Consider the following 23,428-nt stretch of genomic DNA (forward strand, 5'->3'; position numbering starts at 1 on the left):
GTACTACATCACAGGTTTATTATATGACTCATAATTCTTTAAAGAGGATGGTCTGGGATCAGGACAGCAGGGAGTGTACTATTGTTGGTGAAATATGAACGGCACAAATTCTCCATACTGAGAACAACAACTAATTGAGCACTCCGAATGTGAGCGCGAATGCAAGGTTACAACCTTGAAAACTCAGTTTATAAACTCAGTGTTTTCAAAGTTTTTTCAAAGTTGATTTGACAGTCAATACATTTAAAGGGGTCATATCATATTTTTTTTAAAGTTAGTAATTGTAGTAATTTTTTTAATTTTACGTTACGTTTTAGTAATAATGATGTCTTTTTTTTTAGTTTTAGTTTATTTCATAAACGTCTAAATTTCTCTTTTAACATTTATATTAATTTTATTTCAGTTTTAGCTATTTTAGCACATCAACTTAAATTAAATGAAATTGAAAAATAAAAAGGGTCCCAAATATAAAGTGGGGTTGTTTTATGGTTTTTGGTTTAAAATGAACTATAATAACACTGTCAGGGATATTTCTAATAGTAAACTTCAGCCACATTTATAACTTTAAGAATCTTTAGAAGGATAAGCAGAATGACATTTGATTTGACATTATACCACCCATTTTAAACACCAATAAATTTGATTTAGATACTGAAAATTTTTTCTGTCCATCATTTACAGCCTACCTACTACCTCAAACACACAAAATAAATTGACCTTATGTCAGCATGTGCTGAAGCCCTCAAAAACATTGCCATGATCTGCAACAGTGATCATGTTACATGAAATGTGCATTGTACACAAGTATTACTCCGAAAAAAAAAAAAAAAAAAACGTTTAATTTTTTATTTTTTTTTTATCAGTAAGTCTTGAGCGATATTTCAGTAAATATACAAATAGATTTAAACTATACTTAGTATGAAATAAATGTATTTTAAGTATATTACTTTTTTACTAGATTATACATACTATATGGACTAAAGTACACTATATGGGTGTAAAAGTGGCCACCGCTCTGCTGATTCATGCCAAACTTCCACTTACACCACAACCAAAACATCTTGAATCTTTAAATTTATATTTCACCAACAAGTAAAGCCAATGACTTCTTTTCTCACACTCATGTCATTCCAAACCTGTATGACGTTCTTCTGTGGAACACAAAAAATTTAATATTTAGAAAATCTTGGAAATTGAAACTGGTGGCGACATTCTTGAAAATTCTTCATCTTTTATGTTCAGTTGAAGAAGGAAGTCATACAGGTTTGAAATAACAAGAGGGTGAGTAAAGAAGACAGAATTTTCATTTGTGGGTGAACTATCCCTTTAACAATTTCAGAGCTCACGGTACTTCTGTCCTAAAAGGTTTGTACATAATCTATTTCTCTATGGAGAACATGATCAGGAGTTTTACTTCCAGTACTTCCAGTGGCATTAGGCATGTACTAATAAAAATATTCTAGCAATGTAATAACAAAAAAAATCTGGTGGTATAACTGTCAATTATTTAATTAAATATTTACATAACGCATTTTTCATTTTTCACACATTTTTCACTTGTTTTGAATCACTTCCACATATCAAAACAAAACAGAAAGGCCAAAGACCGGTTTCAAACAATAGAAATGGGAGGGTGACAGAAATACAATTTAAAGAACACTTGTTCATCTGTGCCAGCAGAAACATAGGCATGTACAGTATACTGTAGATGTGTGCAAGTAAACAAGAATCCCACTTATAACACTTACATAACTCAACTCAATGGTCTATGCGTTCGTTCAATGCTCTCCCTAATTAACATCTTGATCCCGTCATCAAAGAGAACCAGCTAAAATAGCACAGCGCTGTTTTCCATGAGGCTTTAGACCCACGTGCTGAAGATCCAACAGCCTCCCCAGAAACTCAAACAAGGCTCGGCTGCTAGGCAACCACAGCCGCCCCAGAGAAAGAAGACCGAGGCTTTCACCAGCAGCGCTGTAAACATTACATAAGATCTTAAGGGTTGGAGCTACAGGACTGAAACTGATATGCAATGAAAACAAGAGAAACTGGGACTGCAAAATAACTCTTTATGAGAACAATTTTTAAACAACACACAGTACAGAAGATTATTAGGTTAATAAATACTAAAGAATTTAAAGAGTCAAGAATTCAACAGCTTTGTCCCTGAGAAACAAGACTCGGTATCTGAACATGTTGCAGCATATTTGCAAAAACTATTGCAGTTAGAAAGAAAATGAGTTTTGTTCAGTCATTCTGTGTTGTGGTCACAAGGGCGGCGCTATTTTAGTGCTGTGTATATAGTGTATTATATAATAATAAAGACTTTTTACACTACACATAACCCTGGGCTAATACAGTATGTTTTTCATCACACTAAAGGAGCTGTAAAAGAAGCTATTTGGTTAACTTCCGAAAGACTGAGGGACAGATTTACTAAAAAAGGCAAATTAGCATGAGAGCACAATTCCAAAAAAAAAAAAAAAAAAAAAAAACGAAAAAAAAACACAAATGGGAGTGGAAATTTCTGTAAGTGATTTACTGACAATGTTCTAAATGAAGAACACAGACGCAACGTTTTCTTTCCACAATGACCAACGCATTCTTGCATTCCAAAAATACTCCCTAATACCCCACCATTCCAAAAACACCCCGCAGCAACAATCACAGCCGCTTCTGCCTTCTGCTGGCAGCAACAATCACAGCCATGCTAAGCGCAAAATGTGTTAAAACATGCTTTTTTGGGGGCGGTAAATAATGGCGCAAATGAAAGCAGGAAATTCACTACCACAAACCTTAGTAAATCATGTTGCGTGATTCATTTAAATACTCTCCTCCCATAAATTAGGCGTCTTCTTCAGCCGCAAAAAATCACTCATTTTTTAAAATAATTTTTCACTGTGCTTCTTCAGTAATTCCTGACAGTACTTTTTTAACGCTAAAAGAGGCTTTGCGAAATCCAGTCATTATAATAGGAATCCGATAGAACGTTTGACTGGAAGTTTCATGTAAAAAAACAAAAAAGTTGCCCATGCGCATTTCGCTTGTGTTCAGTTTGATCACGGAGATATGCTGTGTTGACCAACAGAAAGCTGCTTGGTTTGAAAGTGGCAGTGTGTTTAAGGTCACATTTACTGTTGCTAGTTGAAATTCGTAGGCATTTCAATAGAAATGTAAGAATTTTGTGCCAGGGCAGATTCAAGTTTTTCATGTGAATTCACGACATTGAGCAATGGAAAGCTGATTGGTTTGAAAGTTAATTCCTGGGTGGACAGTGCTTTATACTCAATTCACAATGGACTTTTCACGCCCATTAAAATTAGCTAATGTAATTGTGCTAATGTAATTTAGCTACTGAATTAATGAGTGGTCACATATACAGTTGCTTAGTGCATTTTGCAGGCGAAATCCAGTCATTTTCACATGAGTTTCATGCAAAGTCGAAAAAGTTCCCTACCCAGTTTCTGCTCATATTCGAGTTGGTCATACGAATTCCCAGAGCTTGATTTGAAAAAGATATCTGGGTGATCAATGCTTTATACCGTTTTTACCCCCAAAATTTTGCTGATATTTCACTAATGTGACCACACCTTTAGACCATTCCCTTTCATTAGTAAAAAGCCTAAATGTTCTAAAAGTTATTGTTATACAGTATGTGTCATTAAAGTGATTGAAGAACAGCATTCGCTCTAGTCATTCATACACACGTGTATGAGTGTGAGAGACGTGTCAGAGTTCTCGTGGGATGATGGTGAAGGGCCGTATAGGGCAGCTGGACTCCAGCTCTAATGCCGTGAGGAAGCAGTCGGGAGCCTGTGCGCTGCCTCTGCTCTGCAGCGCCTCCCCTAGACAGCTCCAGGCCTCGTGAGCCGTGTTCTCCACCTGTATCGCGTCCCTCAGCATCTTCTCCCCGAGACCCACGCGGCCTGTGCGCACCAACAACTTCCCCTGTAGACAGGAAGAGAGGGAGAGAGCTATTTTTTATTTTTTTTGTGTAACAACATATTTTTACAGAAATTAACATTTGACTTGTTTTGTGGGCAAGAAAAACATGAGTGTGGGGACTTTGTGATGGCGTGCAGATGTAACACATCACTCAATACATAAAAGTGTTTGTATGGGTAAAGTGGAAAGTGTTAAGGCCCGTTCACACCAAGCACAATATATCTATAAAGATAACGATAAAGATATACTTCTAAAAGTCGTTATCAATATTAAAGAATAGCAGAGTCCACGCCACAGCTATAACGATAAATGTACAGAGGAACAATATCATTGGCATCACTTTCAGAATGATTTTTTTTTCCAGCTGATGAACGATAAAAACATTGACAGCCAATTGGAATCAATCCTGCTATAATGAGCTCAAGAATTTAAAGACGCAGTTGAGTGTGCGCTTACAGACGATATCGTCCACTGGTGTGGACGCTAATATAGTTTTCTCTATAGTTATCATTCTTGGTGTGAATGGGGCTTTAAACTTGTAATCAGTACAAAATAGTTTCAGATTACACAACAATATGCAAAAATTTGCATTTTGCAAAAGTTTCGCAAGCAGACAACACTGTCAAAAACATCTCTATTCACACAGATCCACGAAAAATAATACAAACTTCTGTCATGAAACTCTAGATGGCAGAGGCCGATAGGTTCTGAATCGTTCTGATATAATCACATCATCATTCACATGGCACAGCTGATTGTTTTCTGTTCGCATCAGCAGCCAATGAGCTTGCTGCTCAACATTCAAATACTTGGCTAGTGCTTGCTGTAGCAGTTATAGAGCGCTTTAGAAACCCTTCACCTTCCCCAGCTCCACCTGTCTAGATCTGCAATAGGTAATTTCATGTGCTAAATATGGGGGATATTTCATGCATGTTATATGTGCAGCAGCAGTATTTCTTACATGCTCACAGCATGTTATGTCTGTGGATGTATTGGCAGTAGCAAGTCTCAGTACTTGCAGCAGCAGCATAGCAGATCTATTCTGCCAAGACCAAACACATTAACATTGCCATGTATACTACCATGCAAAACTGTCATGACAGAACTAAAAATGCTGCATTCATGTCAGGCCAGCAGTTGGAGATGTCACTTTATATAAAGCAACACTATGCACCTATGAAGCATGGCTTTACTGCATTTCTTTTTTATTTTTATTTTTTTTGGGCCTATACATACAGTACACGTACATACATCATTGCAACTACTATTACACATATAAAATGTACAATCTCCATTTCCTGGAAAATGAACTAAAACCATTTATAATAAATCATAGACTGCACTCTGTTTGTAAAAGTGCATATATGCATATTTACTAATGCTTTGGCAATGTGAAGCCTTTTCCCCATGCCAAAAAAGCACCTTGAATCTGAAATCTCAATGTAATTTATATTGTAAATTAACGGTATGGTATGAAAAGTGTGTTTAGAACAGCAGTGTATGTTGGTGTGTATGCCTAGACTTAAATTGTGTTACTTTCCCTAATCCTGAAAACAACAGCATGATTTACTCATTCCGTTCCATCTTTCAGCACACATACACACACCAATGCAGAGTTGTATTTCTGGGTGGCAGCACATGACTGCTTATTATGCAGGCACTTCAAAAGCACATCAGAGAGGAGAATGACTCGGCTGGGGAGAGTGAAAAGCGAGGAGGGAGAAGCGAGGCAGGAAATGAGGCTCTTACATACACAAATGAAAGAAGCAGTTACAGGCAGAGCATGTTTTGAAAGAACGATCATAACACAGCTGCAGGAATGCACTGACTGACAGGCCCGTTGACCAATCGCAGCTCAGCAGGAGGCTGTACTGGTGATTCTGCCTGGAGGACTGAACAGTAAAGCACAAGCTGGTGGTTTTACAATGTAAATAGACTTGAGGCTGGCACATGTGGACATAAAAGAGCTCAGTTTTATGTAGTGATGTAGAGGTGCCACTTGAAGAACTGACGTAGGGTCACAGCCCTGCATCTGTGTAATCCAAAGGGATACTGATCCCATCCAGTTGGGACCAGCTACGATTACAAGTGTCAGCTACTAGAGAGACAATACACACACCCACACACACACACACACACACACACACACAATACACTAATTCATGTGTTTTCAAGCAGATACACACCACTGATTCATGTGTAAACACACAACTAGATTTATAGAAAAACACAGCAGCCAGAACATTTACACATGCAGTGACCTGTATTCTCGTTGTTGCTTCTTTAATCGAAATAAACCTGGAATCGTATTATGACTTGGTGCAACTATGATCAAATTTTAAAGCAAAGCACAGCACTGTGTTCATTTCCACATGTGCAGCTCACAATCCAGTGTTTTCAGTCTCTCAGAGCAAGTCGTTTTGCAGTATATGTTGCTCCACATGAATTCAATTCTACATTTGCTCTGCTCTTTGGGTCGCTTATAATGTGCATTTGGGAACACAATCAGATTTGTAATGAGAAACATTTATAAACCTGTTGCCAACAAAAGCAAAATTTGTTTAATATGTTGCATTTAATAATAATAATAATTGTATTATTATTTTATTGACATAAAATAAACAATTTTGTGGCCAAATTGTGCAGACCCACAAAAAAACAAAGCAATGTAGAGCTCTTTAAAAATACATTTTTAATCACAAATTTTATCACAGAAAGCTCAATTAGATCCTCCTCCCCCATTTGGAAATTATGAAATTAAAAACATTAATATTAGAATTGTAATTTCACCAAATTTTATTTTTTGACTGATTATTTTACACTAAAATAATATTATTACAGTCCTCATGTTTCTTACTTTGCATAATAACATTAATAATAATAATAATAATAGCTAGTTGTTGTTTTATAATTATATTAATGCATAATCACAACCATTTTGGCCAAATTGTGCAAAGCATCCCTACAAAAAAAAAAAAAAAAAAAAAAAAAAGCACAGCAAACCGTGACCCCTTTTTTAAAAATGCATTTATATTGTAAATATTATTCTAAAAAAATAAAAGCTTGGCTTGTGAGTTTGGGAATGAATGTGCAGGCAAACCAAGTGGTTCCCAAAATATAAAATACAATAATACATCCTAAAGGATCCTGGCAATCCTAGCAGGCTGAATTCAACATGTTACAACATGGTGACTTGGTGCAAATGCATGATGACCAAAGCAACATCAGCCTGTGAAAGCGTGAAGTGCGCTCTGCCTGACTGATTTTAATGCATGCCACGTCTCATTTGAAATGGCCTTAACACTGCTTCTATGTCTCATTATCAGTTCTCTTGCACCATATGATACAATTGCCTGGTTGCTAGGCATCCCATAAAGGCCTGAGAAGGAGTGAAGTGTTATAAATAATGAATTTGCATTATCTAATCAACTAACAGGCCAATGGAAGAGAGACAGAAAGACAAGAGACAGAAGAAGGGAGGGAAAGAGCCATAAAAAAACAAAGAAAAGACCCAGGGATATGAAAAAGCACATGTATAGGCAGAAATAGAATCAAATGAGATGCTGAGTCACTAAACTCATATGACATGAGATTGTGTTTGACTCACCTCAGCTGACATCCCTAAATGAAAAATACCCAACCAGGTGCCCTGAGCAATGACTCAAACACACACACACGTCCATCCGTGGATCCCACAGACACAGATTCATTTATGCTATAAGTGTGAGTTTTCATGACGTGACCAAATGAGTTGTATAAAAATGGGCCGAACTGAGCTCCTCTGTCCTCGGCTGCACCCTGCTATCTCCCACCCTTATTTAAAGGAGTAGCTTCTCAAAACAGATGCTGCTGAATGTTGTTTTATGGCGCAGTGGGACATACAGGAGCTGATGGCTCATGGGGACCAGTGTTTGAAGCCTCTCCCATGTTTTGTCTAAATCCTTTTGTGTTTAATGAAATAGAGAAAAAAATTATTTATTTGGGTGGGTGAACCTGAAAACAAAGTCTATTTGTAGTACCATTATTTTTCACTCTTTTTTTAATTTTTTTGTGACATTATAATTGTAAGGATGCCCCTCTATTTAACATAATGACAAGTCATTATTATTAGTATAATGCAAAAAAATAAAATAAAATAAAATAAAATAAAATAGAAAGTATTTTACATCATGGTAGTTTTGGTTGTACTTTGGACTGGTTAGACTGACTAAATAGAATGATAACAGATAGCTTTCTTCAGGTATTACAGAAAAAATACTGTAATGAAATCTATAATTAGAATAAATGAGTATTACAAAAGAAAATTTAGAATTAAAAATCTGCATGGAATGGCATTTTCTAAATGCATGCTATTTTGTATTGTTTTAAATTATTCACAGTGGTCTCTATTTTTTAATTTGATCTTGTAATGTTTAATCAAAATATCATAATTCGATCCATTAAAAATTCTCTTTGGTGACGTGTACCGCGTTAGTCCACTTAAACTCTGCCCCTTTCTTACAATCGACTGTAAGCTCACATTCAGATCTGCCTCCATCCAATCAACAATTAATTGATTTAATCAAGCCCCGCCCTACATGTTTTTCTTTTTCAATAATCTTTTCAATAATAATAATAATATTAATCACAACATGGAAGTAAAGATCTGTCTCTACATTAATTACATCACAACTTCAAGGTGACTTGGAAATGTTTCCACGAGATTTACCGTGTTTTGGAACAGCATGTGAGTAAACTGTCATCATTTTCCATTTTTGGGTGAGCCGAGAGGCTCTGAAATAAATTGTCTCATAGGAAGGACAGAAGTAATGAGAGCACTGCTGCTCTAGTCACAGGTGTCACGAAGAACAGAAATGTTTAACCTCTCCTCACTGAATCCAGCTGATGGACTCCCTCAAACCTCCACCTAAGTTCAATCATATCTGCTTAATCCTGAGAAATCAGTGCTGTGATGCTCTGATGAAGACCGGCTGTGTGTGTGTGTGTGTGTGTGTGTGTGTGTGTGTGTGTGTGTGTGTGTGTGTGTGTGTGTGAACTATGCAGGGCATCACCAGCCAGCTCAGAATTAGTTCTCATCAGCTCAGGGAATTGATATTGTACGTCTTTTGTCCAAAAATAGCAGGGATGTGTGCTCTGATTGGCCAGATAAAGGGAGAAAATGGCCTAGCTTCACTCCGGTTACTCCAGTGAAGATGAGTAATGAAGGGCCTGACATTATACAGTCACAATGAGAGCAGAGAGTGGAGGCAGAGCTAATGTTAGCACACATCACTGTGGGTTGTAAAGATGTACGTACTTTGCTGTATGTACAGTAAATTGCATATGCAATGACTCAATCGCCATATCCCAGGACACCAGTGGTCTTCAAAGCTTTTTCACGCTGACTGACTGCCATGAAATATTCATTAATATGAATTTATAATCTCTTGATATTTGGTTTGTCTCTCTTTTGCTTTAATGACAGCAGCATGCAAGTTTGTGTCGAATTTGTGTTTGAGAATTCAGAAGAACATCATGAGCTTCAAGAACATCTCACTGTCTGTACAAAAGGTCACATGTTCACAATTAATTAAATAAAATGCCAGAATTTCATTGTAGTCCAAGACTACGTTGGATTCAAGTCAAGTTATTTTAGTATTATTTACATACTATTACAATAATTATGGTAACACTAGTATAGGGACCAATTCTCACTATTAACTAGTTGTTTATTAGCATGCCTATTATTAACATATTGGTTGTTTATTAATATTATAAAACACATATTATGCATGATCATATTCTACATCCCTAATCCTACCAAAACCTAAACTATACAACTACCTTACTAACTATTAATAAGCAGCAAATTAGGAGCTTACTGAGGCAAAAGTCATAATTAATGGTTTATTAATAGTGAAAATTTAACCTTAAACATAAAGTGACCATAATTATTAGTATTTTGAATGAACTCTTCCTTCTAATATATTTTATTTACTAGTTTTAGTAAATTTGTTACTTGCTTTTGACATTTTTATACCATCTAAAAAAAAATCTCTCTCTCTCTCTCTCTCTCTCTCTCTCTATATATATATATATATATTTGCTTTCATTTATGTTTTATTTATTTATTTATTTATTTATTTTTCAGTTTTAGTTTTAGCAATTTTAGCACTTCAGTTTAAACTTATTTATTTTGGATAGTTGCCAAGGCAACATTTCAAATTTTTGTAGTTGTAACTTTTTTTTTTATCAAATATTGGATATTATTTCAGCTTTATTTCAATTACTAGACAGTGATTTCAGAAATCCGTGAGATCAGAAATTTCACATGAGTTCGAAAAATATCCCCACGTAGATTAAAGTTGCTCATGTGGATTTGCCAAAAACTAAAATAAATTTTTCTCAATTTAAATAAAGGTCCAACAAAATAAAATAATATAAATATTAGATGAAAAACATGAAAATTAGAATTGCTGCCTTACTAACACTGAAATAGCAATAAATTAAAGACAATAAAATGACAAATAAAAATGACAAAAGCACAACAAAATTACTAAAATAAACTACATTTTTAAAATAAACCAAAAAAAAAAAAAAAGCAAACAAACACATTATAATAGTATTATATTATAATAGTATAGTATTATAATAGTAGGGATTTCTGTGTTTCATACATATATTTTAATTTTTTATTTTTATTTTAGTTTAAGTTATAATTTTATGTGCTTTTGTCATTATTGTTAAAATTTTATTATATTTTTGTTTTAGTAATTTTAGTACTTCAGTATTACCTTGTCTACACTGAACAAAATTATAAATGCAACACTTTTGTTTTTGCCCCCAATTTTTCATGAGCTGAACTCAAAGATGTAACACTTTTTCTATGTACACAAAAGGCCTATTTCTCTCAAATATTGTTCACAAATCTGTCTAAATCTGTTAGTGAGCACTTCTCCTTTGCCGAGATAATCTATCCACCTCACAGGTGTGGCATATCAAGATGCTGATTAGACAGCATGATTATTGCACAGGTGTGCCTTAGGCTGGCCACAATAAAAGGCAACTCTGAAATGTGCAGTTTTATCACACAGCACGATGCCACAGATGTCGCAAGTTTTGAGGGAGCGTGCAATTGGCATGCTGACTGCAGGAATGTCCACCAGAGCTGTTGCCCGTGAATTGAATGTTCATTTCTCTACCATAAGCCATCTCCAAAGGTGTTTCAGAGAATTTGGCAGTACATCCAACCGGCCTCACAACCGCAGACCACATGTAACCACACCAGCCCAGGACCTCCACATCCAGCATCTTCACCTCCAAGATCGTCTGAGACCAGCCACCCGGACAGCTGCTGCAGCAATCGGTTTGCATAACCAAAGGATTTCTGCACAAACTGTCAGAAAGCGTCTCAGGGAAGCTCATCTGCATGCTCGTCATCCTCATCGGGGTCTTGACCTGACTGCAGTTCGTCGTCATAACTGACTTGAGTGGGCAAATTCTCACATTCGATGGCGTCTGGCACTTTGGAGAGGTGTTTTCACTGTACAGGGCAGATGACAGACAGCGTGTATGGCGTCGTGTGGGTGAGCGGTTTGCTGATGTCAACGTTGTGCATCGAGTGGCCCATGGTGGCGGTGGGGTTATGGTCTTGGCAGGCGTATGTTATTGACAACGAACACAGATGCATTTTATTGATGGCATTTTGAATGCACAGAGATACCGTGATGAGATCTTGAGGCCCATTGTTGTGCCATTCATCCACAACCATCACCTCATGTTGCAGCATGATAATGAACTGCCCCATGTTGCAAGGATCTGTAGACAATTCCTGGAAGCTGAAAACATCCCAGTTCTTGCATGGCCAGCATACTCACCGGACATGTCACCCATTGAGCATGTTTGGGATGCTCTAGATCAGCGTATACAACAGCGTGTTCCAGTTCCTGCCAATATCCAGCAACTTCGCACAGCCATTGAAGAGGAGTGGACCAACATTCCACAGGCCACAATCAGAAACCTGATCAACTCTATGTGTTGCACTGCGTGAGGCAAATGGTGGTCCCACCAGATACTGACAAGTTTTCGGACAACACCCCCCCCCCCCCCCCCCGACCCCCCAGGACCCCCCTATACAGTAAAACTGCACATTCAACAGTGGCCTTTTATTGTGGCCAGCCTAAGGCACACCTGTGCAATAATCATGCTGTCTAATCAGCATCTTAGATCTTTGAGTTCAGCTCATGATATATATAGCGGGTAAAATAAGTATTGAACACATCACCATTTTTCTCAGTAAATATTTTTTTAAATGATCAAAAATGACTTTAGTTATTGTTTTAGTTGACACCAAAAACAAAAGCATATATTACTATTATTGTACATATAATTTCAGCTCAATTTCAATGATCAAAAATGACTTTAGTTATTGTTTTAGTTGACACTAACAACAGTGGTGTGGGCTGAAGATGTTAAAGTGAGTGTGTGTGTGTGATATACAGCATGTGTCACTCACCAGCTGCAGCAGTATCTGGTGTCCTCTGGGGTTGATGGCGAGAGCTTCATCATACAGGCTCTTGGCCTCCGTGTCGTTGGCCCTGAGCTCGGCCACGCGGCCCTTGAGCAGCAGCACTGAGTGTGAGGCGGGGAAGAGAGTTCCTGCCTCCTGCACACAGAACTGAGCTTCCTTCATCCGCCCGTCAGCCATGAACAACTCTCCTGCTCGGCACCACATCACAAAACAGAAAACAACATAATTGCACTAAAAATCATAGTATTGCAGTTACAACTCTTCTTTTTCAACGACTGCTTTGTAATATTGTGAGATTCTCTTATTGATATCATCGAGTGCATGATGATTCATCTTTATGAAACATCTCTGACTTCACAGGCGTGACAGCCATCTGGAATATAAACTGACAAGCTGAATTGCACGCATGTAGCATTTTGTTCTGTCCAGATGATTTCAAATGCAGCTTTGGCAACATTTGCAATTGCAAATACATGCTGACCACCCCCTCCACCCAAAATCTCACACACATGCTCATAGAGGGATATTCATGGTCATGTCTAAATAAGGCCATGTACGGAGCGCTGTGTAAGCATCTGCAGCTCTACACTGGCATTTAGGACTCACAACGGCAAATAAACTGTGTTCATATCAACTGCTGTCTCCTGTGTGTTTGTTTACACAGAATCCCTGGTAGGACAATTTAGGCAGCAACTACAACAAGAAAGAAGGGTATACAAACATTTGGAAATGGCTAACATGTTCATTATAGTGTTTTTAGGACACCAATGTATTGAAATTTTTCTTCACATTTATCTAAACAAATTCAGACTTAACTGCTTAACATTACAGACTCTATTTAAAGGTTTTTTTTTTTTTTTTTTTGTAGATAATAGGAATAGGAATGTTTTTATATTTTGTTTATTTTTTTGCTGCCTTGGCGACAAGCTCAAGTAAATATGCTTAAGTACTTAAATTACCAAAATTAAAAAAAAAAAAAAAAAAAAAAAAAAAAAAAAACAATTAAAAATTACAAAAACACAACAAATGACTAAAAATATAGGCTAAAAATAAACAATAAACATAAAAGCTAATTCAAAATATTATTAAATAATATAATAGTATTTCATTAATACTATTAAAAATTTCGCAAATGTATATTAACACATTTCATACTTTTGGGATTTTCAAGCTAAAAGCTGCAAATTTCCCACAGGTTTTGTTGCAATGTTTAACATTCAAAATGTAACTGGCAATGAAGGCTTTACTGTAATATTTGCATACTGGTCATCTTTCCAATAATTATTTGCTGCCTTTATTGCATGTATTTAACCATGTATAGCTGCACGGTTTTGTGTTGTGTTGATTCTTCAAAGACTACATATGCTGAGTGTCATGACAACAATGAAATAATTTTTTTTATTTTAATTAAAAATATTAATTTCACTTTTTAATTACATAATAAATACATAATACATATTAAAATACTTAATTTTATTACTATTATTAAAATATTTAATATAATTTATTATATTTAATGTAATATTATTTATTATAATATGCTATTTTGAGACAATGCGCATAACAACACTCACACATTACAAATGACAGCTGATGTAAAAAATGAAATGTTTGCTGCATGATGGACTGCGTTCGGTGGGCCCTCACTATTTTAAACTATCAGTATGACATCACACCCATTCTTTATGTCAATGGGCCGCTCTGCCTGTGCTCTTCTATTCACTCATTTGTACAGAATCAGGATGTGTCCCATTTTAGACAGGAAATGAACCCATGCCAGAGGAATGCTGGGAATGGGAACAAGAGGGCACAAACACCCAGTATAAGATCCCTGGGAAACACATTTCATGCAGAGCAGCATATAAATAATGCACAAATGACATCCAAATACTGTCATAGTACGTCAAGGACTTCCCAAATGTATTAAGGTCAACAAGTAAAAAGTAATGTCAGCGAACAGAAAAATGGCTATTTACGCTTTCTAAAATATTACACAAATATAAAATAACCAGTAATTTAATCCTGGTAAATGATAATAAAAGTTCCAGAAAAAATAGGTTTTAATAATATATTCAAAAAAGAAGTTAAGCCGTACCTGCTTGCAGCCAGATGCGTTCCAGGGTTGTCCAGATGTAGGCGGGGCCGTGTCTGTGGGCGGAGCTGATGGCCGACACCTCTGACATGGCCTGCTCCAGACGGGACACAGCTAGAGACGGGGCGCTGTGAGACCCTGACACAACATGACACACGTCTCAGTCACATAAACACGCACACATTCACTCACACACACACTCGTGATACACACCGGTCTCTGTCTCCTGGAAGTCTGGGAGCGTGAGATGGAGGCCACTGGGTTTCTTGCTCAGCGGCCCGGGATCAGGAGGTATGCTGCTAGTGTCATCCTCCTCACTGGAACAGAGAGCAGAATGCATGAAATCACAGCATACAACACTGACTCACTCTCACACGTTACATGCAGCACGTTACCTGAGGCGGGTCAGATCATAGCGGCTCTGCCACAGCTGCAGCATTTCTGCACAGGTCTGTAACGCTGCAGCGGGTCCGAACAAAACCTCCTCCAGCTTCACTTTGGTGAAGAGAAGACTGAAACACACAAAGACAATAACAGTTAACAAACTAGTGCTACATGCACCAAAAAGAAACAGCTTTGCTTTGTATATTTGATGTAAAATGATCAAACTTAATAATACAAGTAATTTATTTATTTATTTATTTTTACTAATACTTCAATTCAGCAAGGATGCATTAAAAAAAAAAACTTAAATTGAATAAAAAACAATTAATATTTTTTGTTTTTGTTTGAAATAAAACTTAAATTGAATATAAATATTAGATAAGAAATGTAAAAATTACTGTTTATACTGAAATAAAATAAGTTGAGGTACTAAAATAAAAATAAATTAAATCTAAATAAACAAGTATTTAAAAGAACTGATAAAAATGACAAAACCACATTGCAAAATTACTAAAATTAAAAGTAGAATCATTCAAAATAATAAATACTATAAAGGTATATTAATAATACTAAAATAACTGTCACATATATATATATTATATATATCATATTATATATATCCTTAATCACAGGAATAAATTATATATATATATTATATATATCATATTATATATAATATATATTATCAATATGTCAATATATGATTATTTTTTAATAACTGTTGTTCTAAACTATCTAGTCATCTAATTATTTAATCACAGGAATAAATTACATTTTAAAATATATTAGAATATACAACAGTTGCTTTACATTGTAATAATATTTTTGCATTTTACTGCTCTTACTGTACTTTTGATCAAAAAATGCAGCCTTGGTTAGCATAAATGACTATTAAAAAATTAAATCTTACTGACATCAATCTTCTGAATGGTAATGTATATAAAACATATATTGCACTAAACATATAATGGCTGTGCAATATATCAAATATCCAGAAGATTTTGCTGATGACAAAGTTATAATCAACTCATTTCACTAATGTACTCTAAAAAACAAAAATCAAGGAAAAAATCCTGAGGGCTAGAATGGAGTTTGAGAGTAGGAAAAATATTCAGTGTAGAAAAGAAATGAGTTATTATATTTTGATTAAAGCAATAATAACTCAAATAATACACTTTGCAATTTAAAAATGTTGAATGTTATACAAAATATATGTTATATGGTTTACTGCTTTGTTGTTCATGCATGAAAAATGCTCAATCTACTTGTGTCCCATGATTTGATGGAAATGTATCTAATTCACATACTTCCTGAGATGAATATGAAGGTGTGTGTGTGTGAGTGTGTGTGTTGGTGTGTGCTATTAAGAGTGTGTGTGTAAACAGGACAGGGCAGGACATTTCCTCATTTCACTTAAAATCACTATACTCACTCAGATCACTTAAAAGCACTAAAACTCTAATATACAAAGTATACTGAAATTTTGTCAGATTAAATAAGTAAACTAGATCATCAAATGTGATTTGTTTACATGCACCATGGTTCACTTTTCCTTCTCCCATATGTCAACAAACACAGTTTCTAGAAAGCTGAGTTCACTTTTTCCACTGATAAAGTGATGATCTGTTTTCTTCAAAGGCAGAGGTTCTTGGAATGAGACGTGTGACAATATAACCATTGTGACACACAACAGATTCAGTGTGTTTGTGTGTGAGAGCCTGGGGGTCTTTACACTCTTATATGTTACTCGATTAATTATTTTCTCTCCACTCTCGTCTCGAGTACAACACTGACCCCACATGGAGATGTAAAAACTGAAAATATTCAGAATAAAATTAGCACTGTGCACATTTCACGAGATTTAGGTTTAAAACTATGTAACAGTAGAAACAGTTGGGAATTAAGTCAAATGTTAGTGGATCATGTGATAAACTATAAATGTAGTAACAATGCATTAAAATCGATAATCACTGCAACAACAGCTGATTAAAATCAAAAACACAAAAAAAGACGCAGTTCTTCAGAAAGATTCTACAGTCACGTTCAGATGCCACTAGGTTTGATATTTTGGTCACACTTTATTTTAAGTTCCAATTTTCGCTATTAACAAACCATTAACTATGACTTTTGCCTCAATAAACGCCTAATTTGCTGCTTATTAATAGTAAGGTTTTGAAACTTAAGTTTAGGTATTGGGTAGGATTAGGGATATAGAATATGAGCCAATATGTTAATAATATGCATGCTAATAAGCAACTAGTTAATAGTGAGAATTGGTCCCTATACTAAAAGGTTACAGATATTTTGTTTTCTAATGCAGTTAAAGGGATAGACCAAAAAAAATAATAAAAAAAAAATAATCTGTTCATTATTGACTCACACTTAAGTTGTTCCAAATCTGCACAAGTTTCTTTGTAGTGTGAAACGTAAAGTAAAATATTTTGAAGAATGTTCAAGTTGCCACTGACTTCCACAGTAGGGAAAAATACTGGAAGTCAATGCTAGCAGCAACTTTTTGGAACTTCAGATCATGTCTTTTTAAAATGTTTTGGAACTTTTTTAAAACAATTTAAATGAACTGTAGGCCCTGTTTACACTAGTGAACCATCCTCGTCTACATTGGTGTTTTTACTGCGTTTCAGAAACAAGCTCCATCCACTCTACACAACCGAAAATGTCACGTGACCATTCATGCAGAGGTACAACACCGGAGATTTCAAACTAAAATGGGGTCTGCAGCGTCTTCAAAAGTCTCTGTTTTCGAGGGTCGAAAACTCCGGAGTGTAAACAACAGTCGTAACCGTAGCAAAAGTTATGCGTTTTAAAACGAAAAAGCACTAGCGTAAACGCAGCCTTAAGGTCATTGCACACAGAGTCTGAAATTTTCATATGCGTTTTTTCGTATTCGTCATCCTAAAAATTTGTCACGAACAGAAACCTTGCACAGTGAGTCCGATGCGTATTACTGATCCGTCGCGAAAAACAAAAAATTTGCAAAACAGCATTAAATGGAGTCTTCAAGCAGTGAGGATGATTTTGTTGTCCTCTCTCTTCTTAAAAAATTTGGCCAGATGAAGGCATCTCAGGAGACAGGAACTGAAGCTAACATTGAATTATTGAATAACATTGAATTTCATTGAATTCGGTCTGCTTAATTTTGGCTTTACTTTGATGCTCCCCCAACACATAATCTACTGACTTTGCAAGTACATGTCAACTTATTTTACTAGCCCTAACCCTAACCTAACAGTCTGCTAAAATGTTAATGAGAGTTAGCTGACATGTAGTTGCAAAGTTACTTATAATTAGTAGAAAGTGGACTATCAAGTGTAACCTTAGTATGACATGAGGTTCAGTAAACAATGACAGAATTTTCATTTTCAGGAGAACTATCCCGTTTGAAGTAGAACAAACACATAAAACATACTTAAAGTTGTCCGGGTGCTGGTTAATGGTGAGTTTAAGCGTATCAAGGGCGTGTTGGTAGTGTTTCTGGGCACTGAGCAGTAGAGTCAGCAGATGTAGAGAGTGGAGATCATCCCCACGAATATTCAGAGCTGACTGCAATGGCTCCATCGCTTCTGACACCTACCACAAACACAAGAGCTCTCATACAGTGGGTAGGAACATGATGAGATAAAGAACTGTTCACACAATCATGTGACCTTGACAACAAAAGCTACAAAAATCCACAGTCAAGCAAAATAGGAAGAGAGATTAATGTAAATTTCTTTCCTTGGAAGATATGAAGAACTGAAATATGATATGCTGACGCGATCATGCATCTAGACAGCGAGATTGATGTGTTAGCGTGCTAACCTGTCGGACCAGAGCGAGCTGCAGAGAGAGGTAGAAGGAGATCTGAGGGTCCCCAGGGTCCAGTGCATGTGCCCTAAAGACAAAAAAGAATCTGTGTGAAGTTTTCATCACTTTATTACCAGTCTGACATCAGCCAGACATAGCAAAGGGTCAACTGAAACAATTCCCACGCAAAGTGGGTGGCTGAAGCCTCCTTAACACAATCTGTGATAAGTACACATGCTGAAATATAAGAGGTAAACATCAAGCGTACTTCCGTAGTGACTGCAGCGCTCTTCTGTTGAACTCATCACGATCAGCTTTCAGCGTAGCTGCAGACACACAGTTAAAGAGTGAGTCACTGCAGACATGAGAGAGCAGAGAGCAGCTGAGGACAGCTGGGGGCCTGGATCGTTTTTAGGTTCAGAGAAGGATAACCGTGGTTAAAGGCCGGGCTTACCGTCAGAGGCCTGCAGACTACGGCACAGTCCGATGGCCAGATGAGCTCGAGGAAGGGACTCTCCTGCACCCCCTCCTAAAGCAACCACACCTGCTGAGAGGAACACTGCATCCTCCAGCTGACACACACACATTTACACATGCATCAGATGTTTGGATGATTTATATCAGTGCTTCTCAGCTTACAATGAGATATATTGGTGGTGTAGTGTAGAGGTTAAAGGTCTGAGCTGGAAACTGAAAGGTTATGGGATCAAACCCAACAAAGAACAATTCATTCACTTAGAACAAAAGCTTAAGCTAAATAAAAACTTTTGATAAAAAGTGGGGGAAAAAGCATCTGCTAAAAGAATAAATGTTAATGCAATTGTAAAAAAAAATAAGATTTTAGATTAAAATGTGTTGCTCAATTATTATAAAGTCATAAAAACTGCATGTACACTACCAGTCAATAGTTTTCAATAATAAATAAGATTTTGTAATGTTTTTAAAGAAGTCTCTCCTGTGTTCACAGAGGCTGTATTTATTTGATCAAAAATGCAGTAAAACAGTAATACTGAGAAAGGTTATTACAATTTAAAATAACTGTTTTTTTCTGTTTTATTATTTCTATTTAATATTCTGTTTTTGCAGCTAGGTTTCTTGAAGCATCTTGGAGACGTTGCTACAGTTCTTCTGGATTGAGTCTGTCTCAGTTTGTTCTGTTTCTTCATGTTATTCCATACAGACTGATGATGATCAGATCAGATCTCCGTGTGGAGCACTGGCTGCTGTCAGACTAAAATCTCACTGCATTATTACAATTAATGGAAAAATGAATGTTTGGAAATGTAAACTGATATTTCCTACTGACACACTGCAGCAAAAGACAGAAATAACTTACTTAAAACCATTTTTTATCTGGTGAAAATACTAGTATCCTAATAATTTTGACCACCACTGTATATTCAAATATAATTTATTCCTAAGATGTCAAAGCTGAATTTTCAGCATCATTACTCCTGTCTTCAGTGTCCCATGATCCTTCAGAAATTGTTAGAAAATCATTATAAAAAAATGTTTTTAGATATTCAAACTGTTTCCATGATATCAAGCTCCAAAAATGATCAACACTGATAATAATAAGAACCATTTTTAATAATTGGATAGCAATAATTACTGATGATAATTGAGCACTAAAGCTGCATATTTCAATGATTTCTAAAGGATCATGTGACACTGAAGACTCAGCTTTGCCATCACAGGTATAAATTACACGTATAAATATATTAAAATAAACAGCTAAATTGTACTAATATTTTACAAGAAAAAAGAAACGTAAAAAACTAAAAACTGACCAGTAGTATATAAACAGAAAAACTTTCATGCCAAATGCCCAAGCATATCATATCATATCATATCATATCATATCTTTTTTATTTAATCATGTAATCATGACTTAATATTGTATAATATTCTTGAATTGAAATGCCAGACATGCTGACATGAATCAGCATCAAGGACAACTGCTTGAGGACAAATCCCTGCATGCCCTGTTTTGATGCTGGGATGATAAAGGGCCGGTCTGAAATGTGACTGTGGGATGCTGTGCTATCTGACATTAAAGCCTTTGCATTATGTTTTTGTGGCTATACGGCTCTATTGTGACATAAGCCTCTTATGGCGTGCTGTCTGTATTCAGCGCTGCGCTTCCAACAGATGTGCCGTAATCTCTGTCAACAGTGCTGCAGTGTGTATTTGATTGATAGTCTTGTGACTGTACAGTACATTGCCTTGTGTCTTATTAGTATAACTAGTATAGCAACGTTACTAATGTAAAACAGAGGTCATTAGTGATTAATCTAGATCTTTTATAGGATTGAGCGATGTATACTGTACACTGAGTATTATAAAAAGGCTGAAAAAAAGAATACAGATTTAATGTTTCTCATACAGTTCTAGTTTGATCTGGATCAAAAATCACTTCTAAATTAATAATGCTATGAGCATAGCTAGTTTTAATATGAATACATTAGGATTATACAGGATTTATGGGATTAGGATTTATGGATTTATGGATTTATTTAAGGATGCCAAAGTGAATATTTCCAATGAATTTTCCTGAAACGCATATTGCTTATTTCATTCATACAGTAGCATAAAGCATACGTACTCCTTTTGCTGGGATGTTGCACACTATGGTTCAAAAGTTTGGGTCAATGAGATTCTTAATGTTTTTGAAAAAAGTCTCTTACACTAATCAGAAATACATTAAAAACAGTAATATTGTGAAACATTAATTCAATTTAAAATACCTGTTTTCTATTTGAATATATTTTAAAATGTAATTTATTCCTGTGATCAAAGCTGAATTTCCAGCATCATTACTCCAGTCTTCAGTGTCACATGATCCTTCAGAAATCATTCTAATATACTGATTTGCTGCTCAAGAAACATTTTTTCTCTCATCAATGTTGAAAACAGTTGTGCTGCTTAATATGTTTTTTGAAAAATTATATATATATATATATATATATATATATATATATATATATATATATATATATATATATATATATATATATTATATAGCGTTTTTTATAAGTATTTTGTATAAATGTATTTCACAATATAAAAAAATAAAACATTATTCCCAAACAAAACCATTAATTTATTAAAAAAAAACTTAGTGTACTTTTACAGACTGAAACTGCTCATTATTATAACTGCTCTAAATATAAATATTGTTTTATTTTTATTCATTATTTTATTTATTTATTTATTGCTGAATGAATGTGCATATTGTGCACATGTGCTGCTTGTTCTTTGGGGAAGTTGTGGCCTAATGGTTAGAGAGTTTAACGCCTAACCCTAAGGTTGTGGTTTCGAGTCTTGGGCCAGCAATACCACGACTGAGGTGCCCTTGAGCAAGGCACTGAACCCTCAACTGCTCCCCGGGCACCGCAGCATAAATGGCTGCCCACTGCTCCGGGTGTGTGTCCACGGTGTGTGTGTGTTCACTGCTGTGTGTGTGCACTTTGGATGGGTTAAATGCAGAGCACGAATTTGGAGTATGGGTCACCATGCTTGGCTGTATGTCACGTCACTTTCACTTTTGTTGTGTTTCTCTCACCCAGTGCAGCTGGTTGATGCACACTTTTGCTGCAAGCAGAGGTGGGATGGGGTCCTGTGGTTTCATTGCTACACACTCTTTAAGCACTGACACTGCACCCTCGTTCTGTAAAATATCATTAATAACACAGCTTTCAAATATACAAACACACATGTAAGATAGTATAGTAATTCAAAATGTAGCAATGACACAAATCCTGGTAATCTAAGTATTCTGCATTCAGTAACATACAACAGAACATAAAACATTCATTAACATACAACAGAAGAAGCGTGAACCTTCACTCATAAAAATCGTTAACCTGCAGGGTCATTTTGGCTTATCACATCCGTAAACTCTGGATGAACATTCTCATTTGCATATTCACAAGGTTAATTAATAACATTGACTGGACAAGCAGATTAGACAACAAGAGCACGACCTGTTTTAATAACTGCTTGTCTATGTGTGGAGATGTTGTCACAAATACAGTATTTGCTTTGGTTATCGTAAGACTTGATACGAAACATAATACAAAACAATGACTAAACACTTGAAGGAAAATGCAGAGAGGGATTTGTCATCACCATTTGACGTTTTTACCTATTTCTGAACCTAGACACAGCATGTTAAAGCTCCAGCAACTGTACAAAGCTCATGAATATTCAATGAGGCAGACACTGAGGCAGTTTATGATTGGTGGTCTGTCACGACACTACTTTCTCTAACTTTGTAGCACTGCATTGTTTCACATAATTCTAAAGGAAGAGTCCAACCAAATGTTTTTTTTTATTTATTAAAATGTATTCACCCTCATGTTTTCCCAGATGTATATGGCTTTTTCTTTCTTGATCTTATAACACAAATGAAGATTTTTAGACAGATAATCCATCTCTGTGACCATAAAGTGAAGTTAAAGCTGACCTCCATACGTCATGCTCCTGGAACTGCTTTCCTGTACAACTGTTGGCGCAAGCTAGATTAAAGTGATTATTAAGTTTTGAATATAGATATTTTTCTTACAAAAACGCATCGATTCGCTGCAGGAAGCCTTTGTTCACCCCCTGGAGCCATGTGAAGCACCTTTTATTATGAATGGATTCGCTTTATTTCACTTCTTTTGGACTGATGCACTGCAACACCCACTGAC

At 35.9% G+C, this 23,428-nt stretch overlaps 1 protein-coding gene across 2 annotated transcripts in view; it reads right to left on the minus strand.

Annotated features, from left to right (window-relative positions):
• Window positions 1-3,306: 3,306 nt before the first annotated feature.
• The window catches only part of LOC109113807 (tetratricopeptide repeat protein 7A-like), a 38,258-nt gene continuing 18,136 nt past the window's right edge, over window positions 3,307-23,428 (minus strand). For both annotated transcript variants that reach the window (XM_042736382.1, XM_042736381.1), the window contains 10 exons: window positions 22,300-22,404; window positions 19,189-19,306; window positions 19,003-19,060; window positions 18,750-18,822; window positions 18,358-18,518; window positions 14,942-15,058; window positions 14,760-14,863; window positions 14,550-14,684; window positions 12,440-12,642; window positions 3,307-3,948 (listed from right to left, as the gene is read on the minus strand). In XM_042736382.1, coding sequence (XP_042592316.1) covers window positions 3,730-3,948; window positions 12,440-12,642; window positions 14,550-14,684; window positions 14,760-14,863; window positions 14,942-15,058; window positions 18,358-18,518; window positions 18,750-18,822; window positions 19,003-19,060; window positions 19,189-19,306; window positions 22,300-22,404 — 1,293 coding nt within the window. In that variant the 3' untranslated portion in view covers window positions 3,307-3,729. The remainder of the gene's footprint in view (window positions 3,949-12,439; window positions 12,643-14,549; window positions 14,685-14,759; window positions 14,864-14,941; window positions 15,059-18,357; window positions 18,519-18,749; window positions 18,823-19,002; window positions 19,061-19,188; window positions 19,307-22,299; window positions 22,405-23,428) is intronic.

Source organism: Cyprinus carpio, chromosome B13 (genome assembly GCF_018340385.1).
Source record: "Cyprinus carpio isolate SPL01 chromosome B13, ASM1834038v1, whole genome shotgun sequence".
NCBI classification, from domain to species: domain Eukaryota; kingdom Metazoa; phylum Chordata; class Actinopteri; order Cypriniformes; family Cyprinidae; genus Cyprinus; species Cyprinus carpio.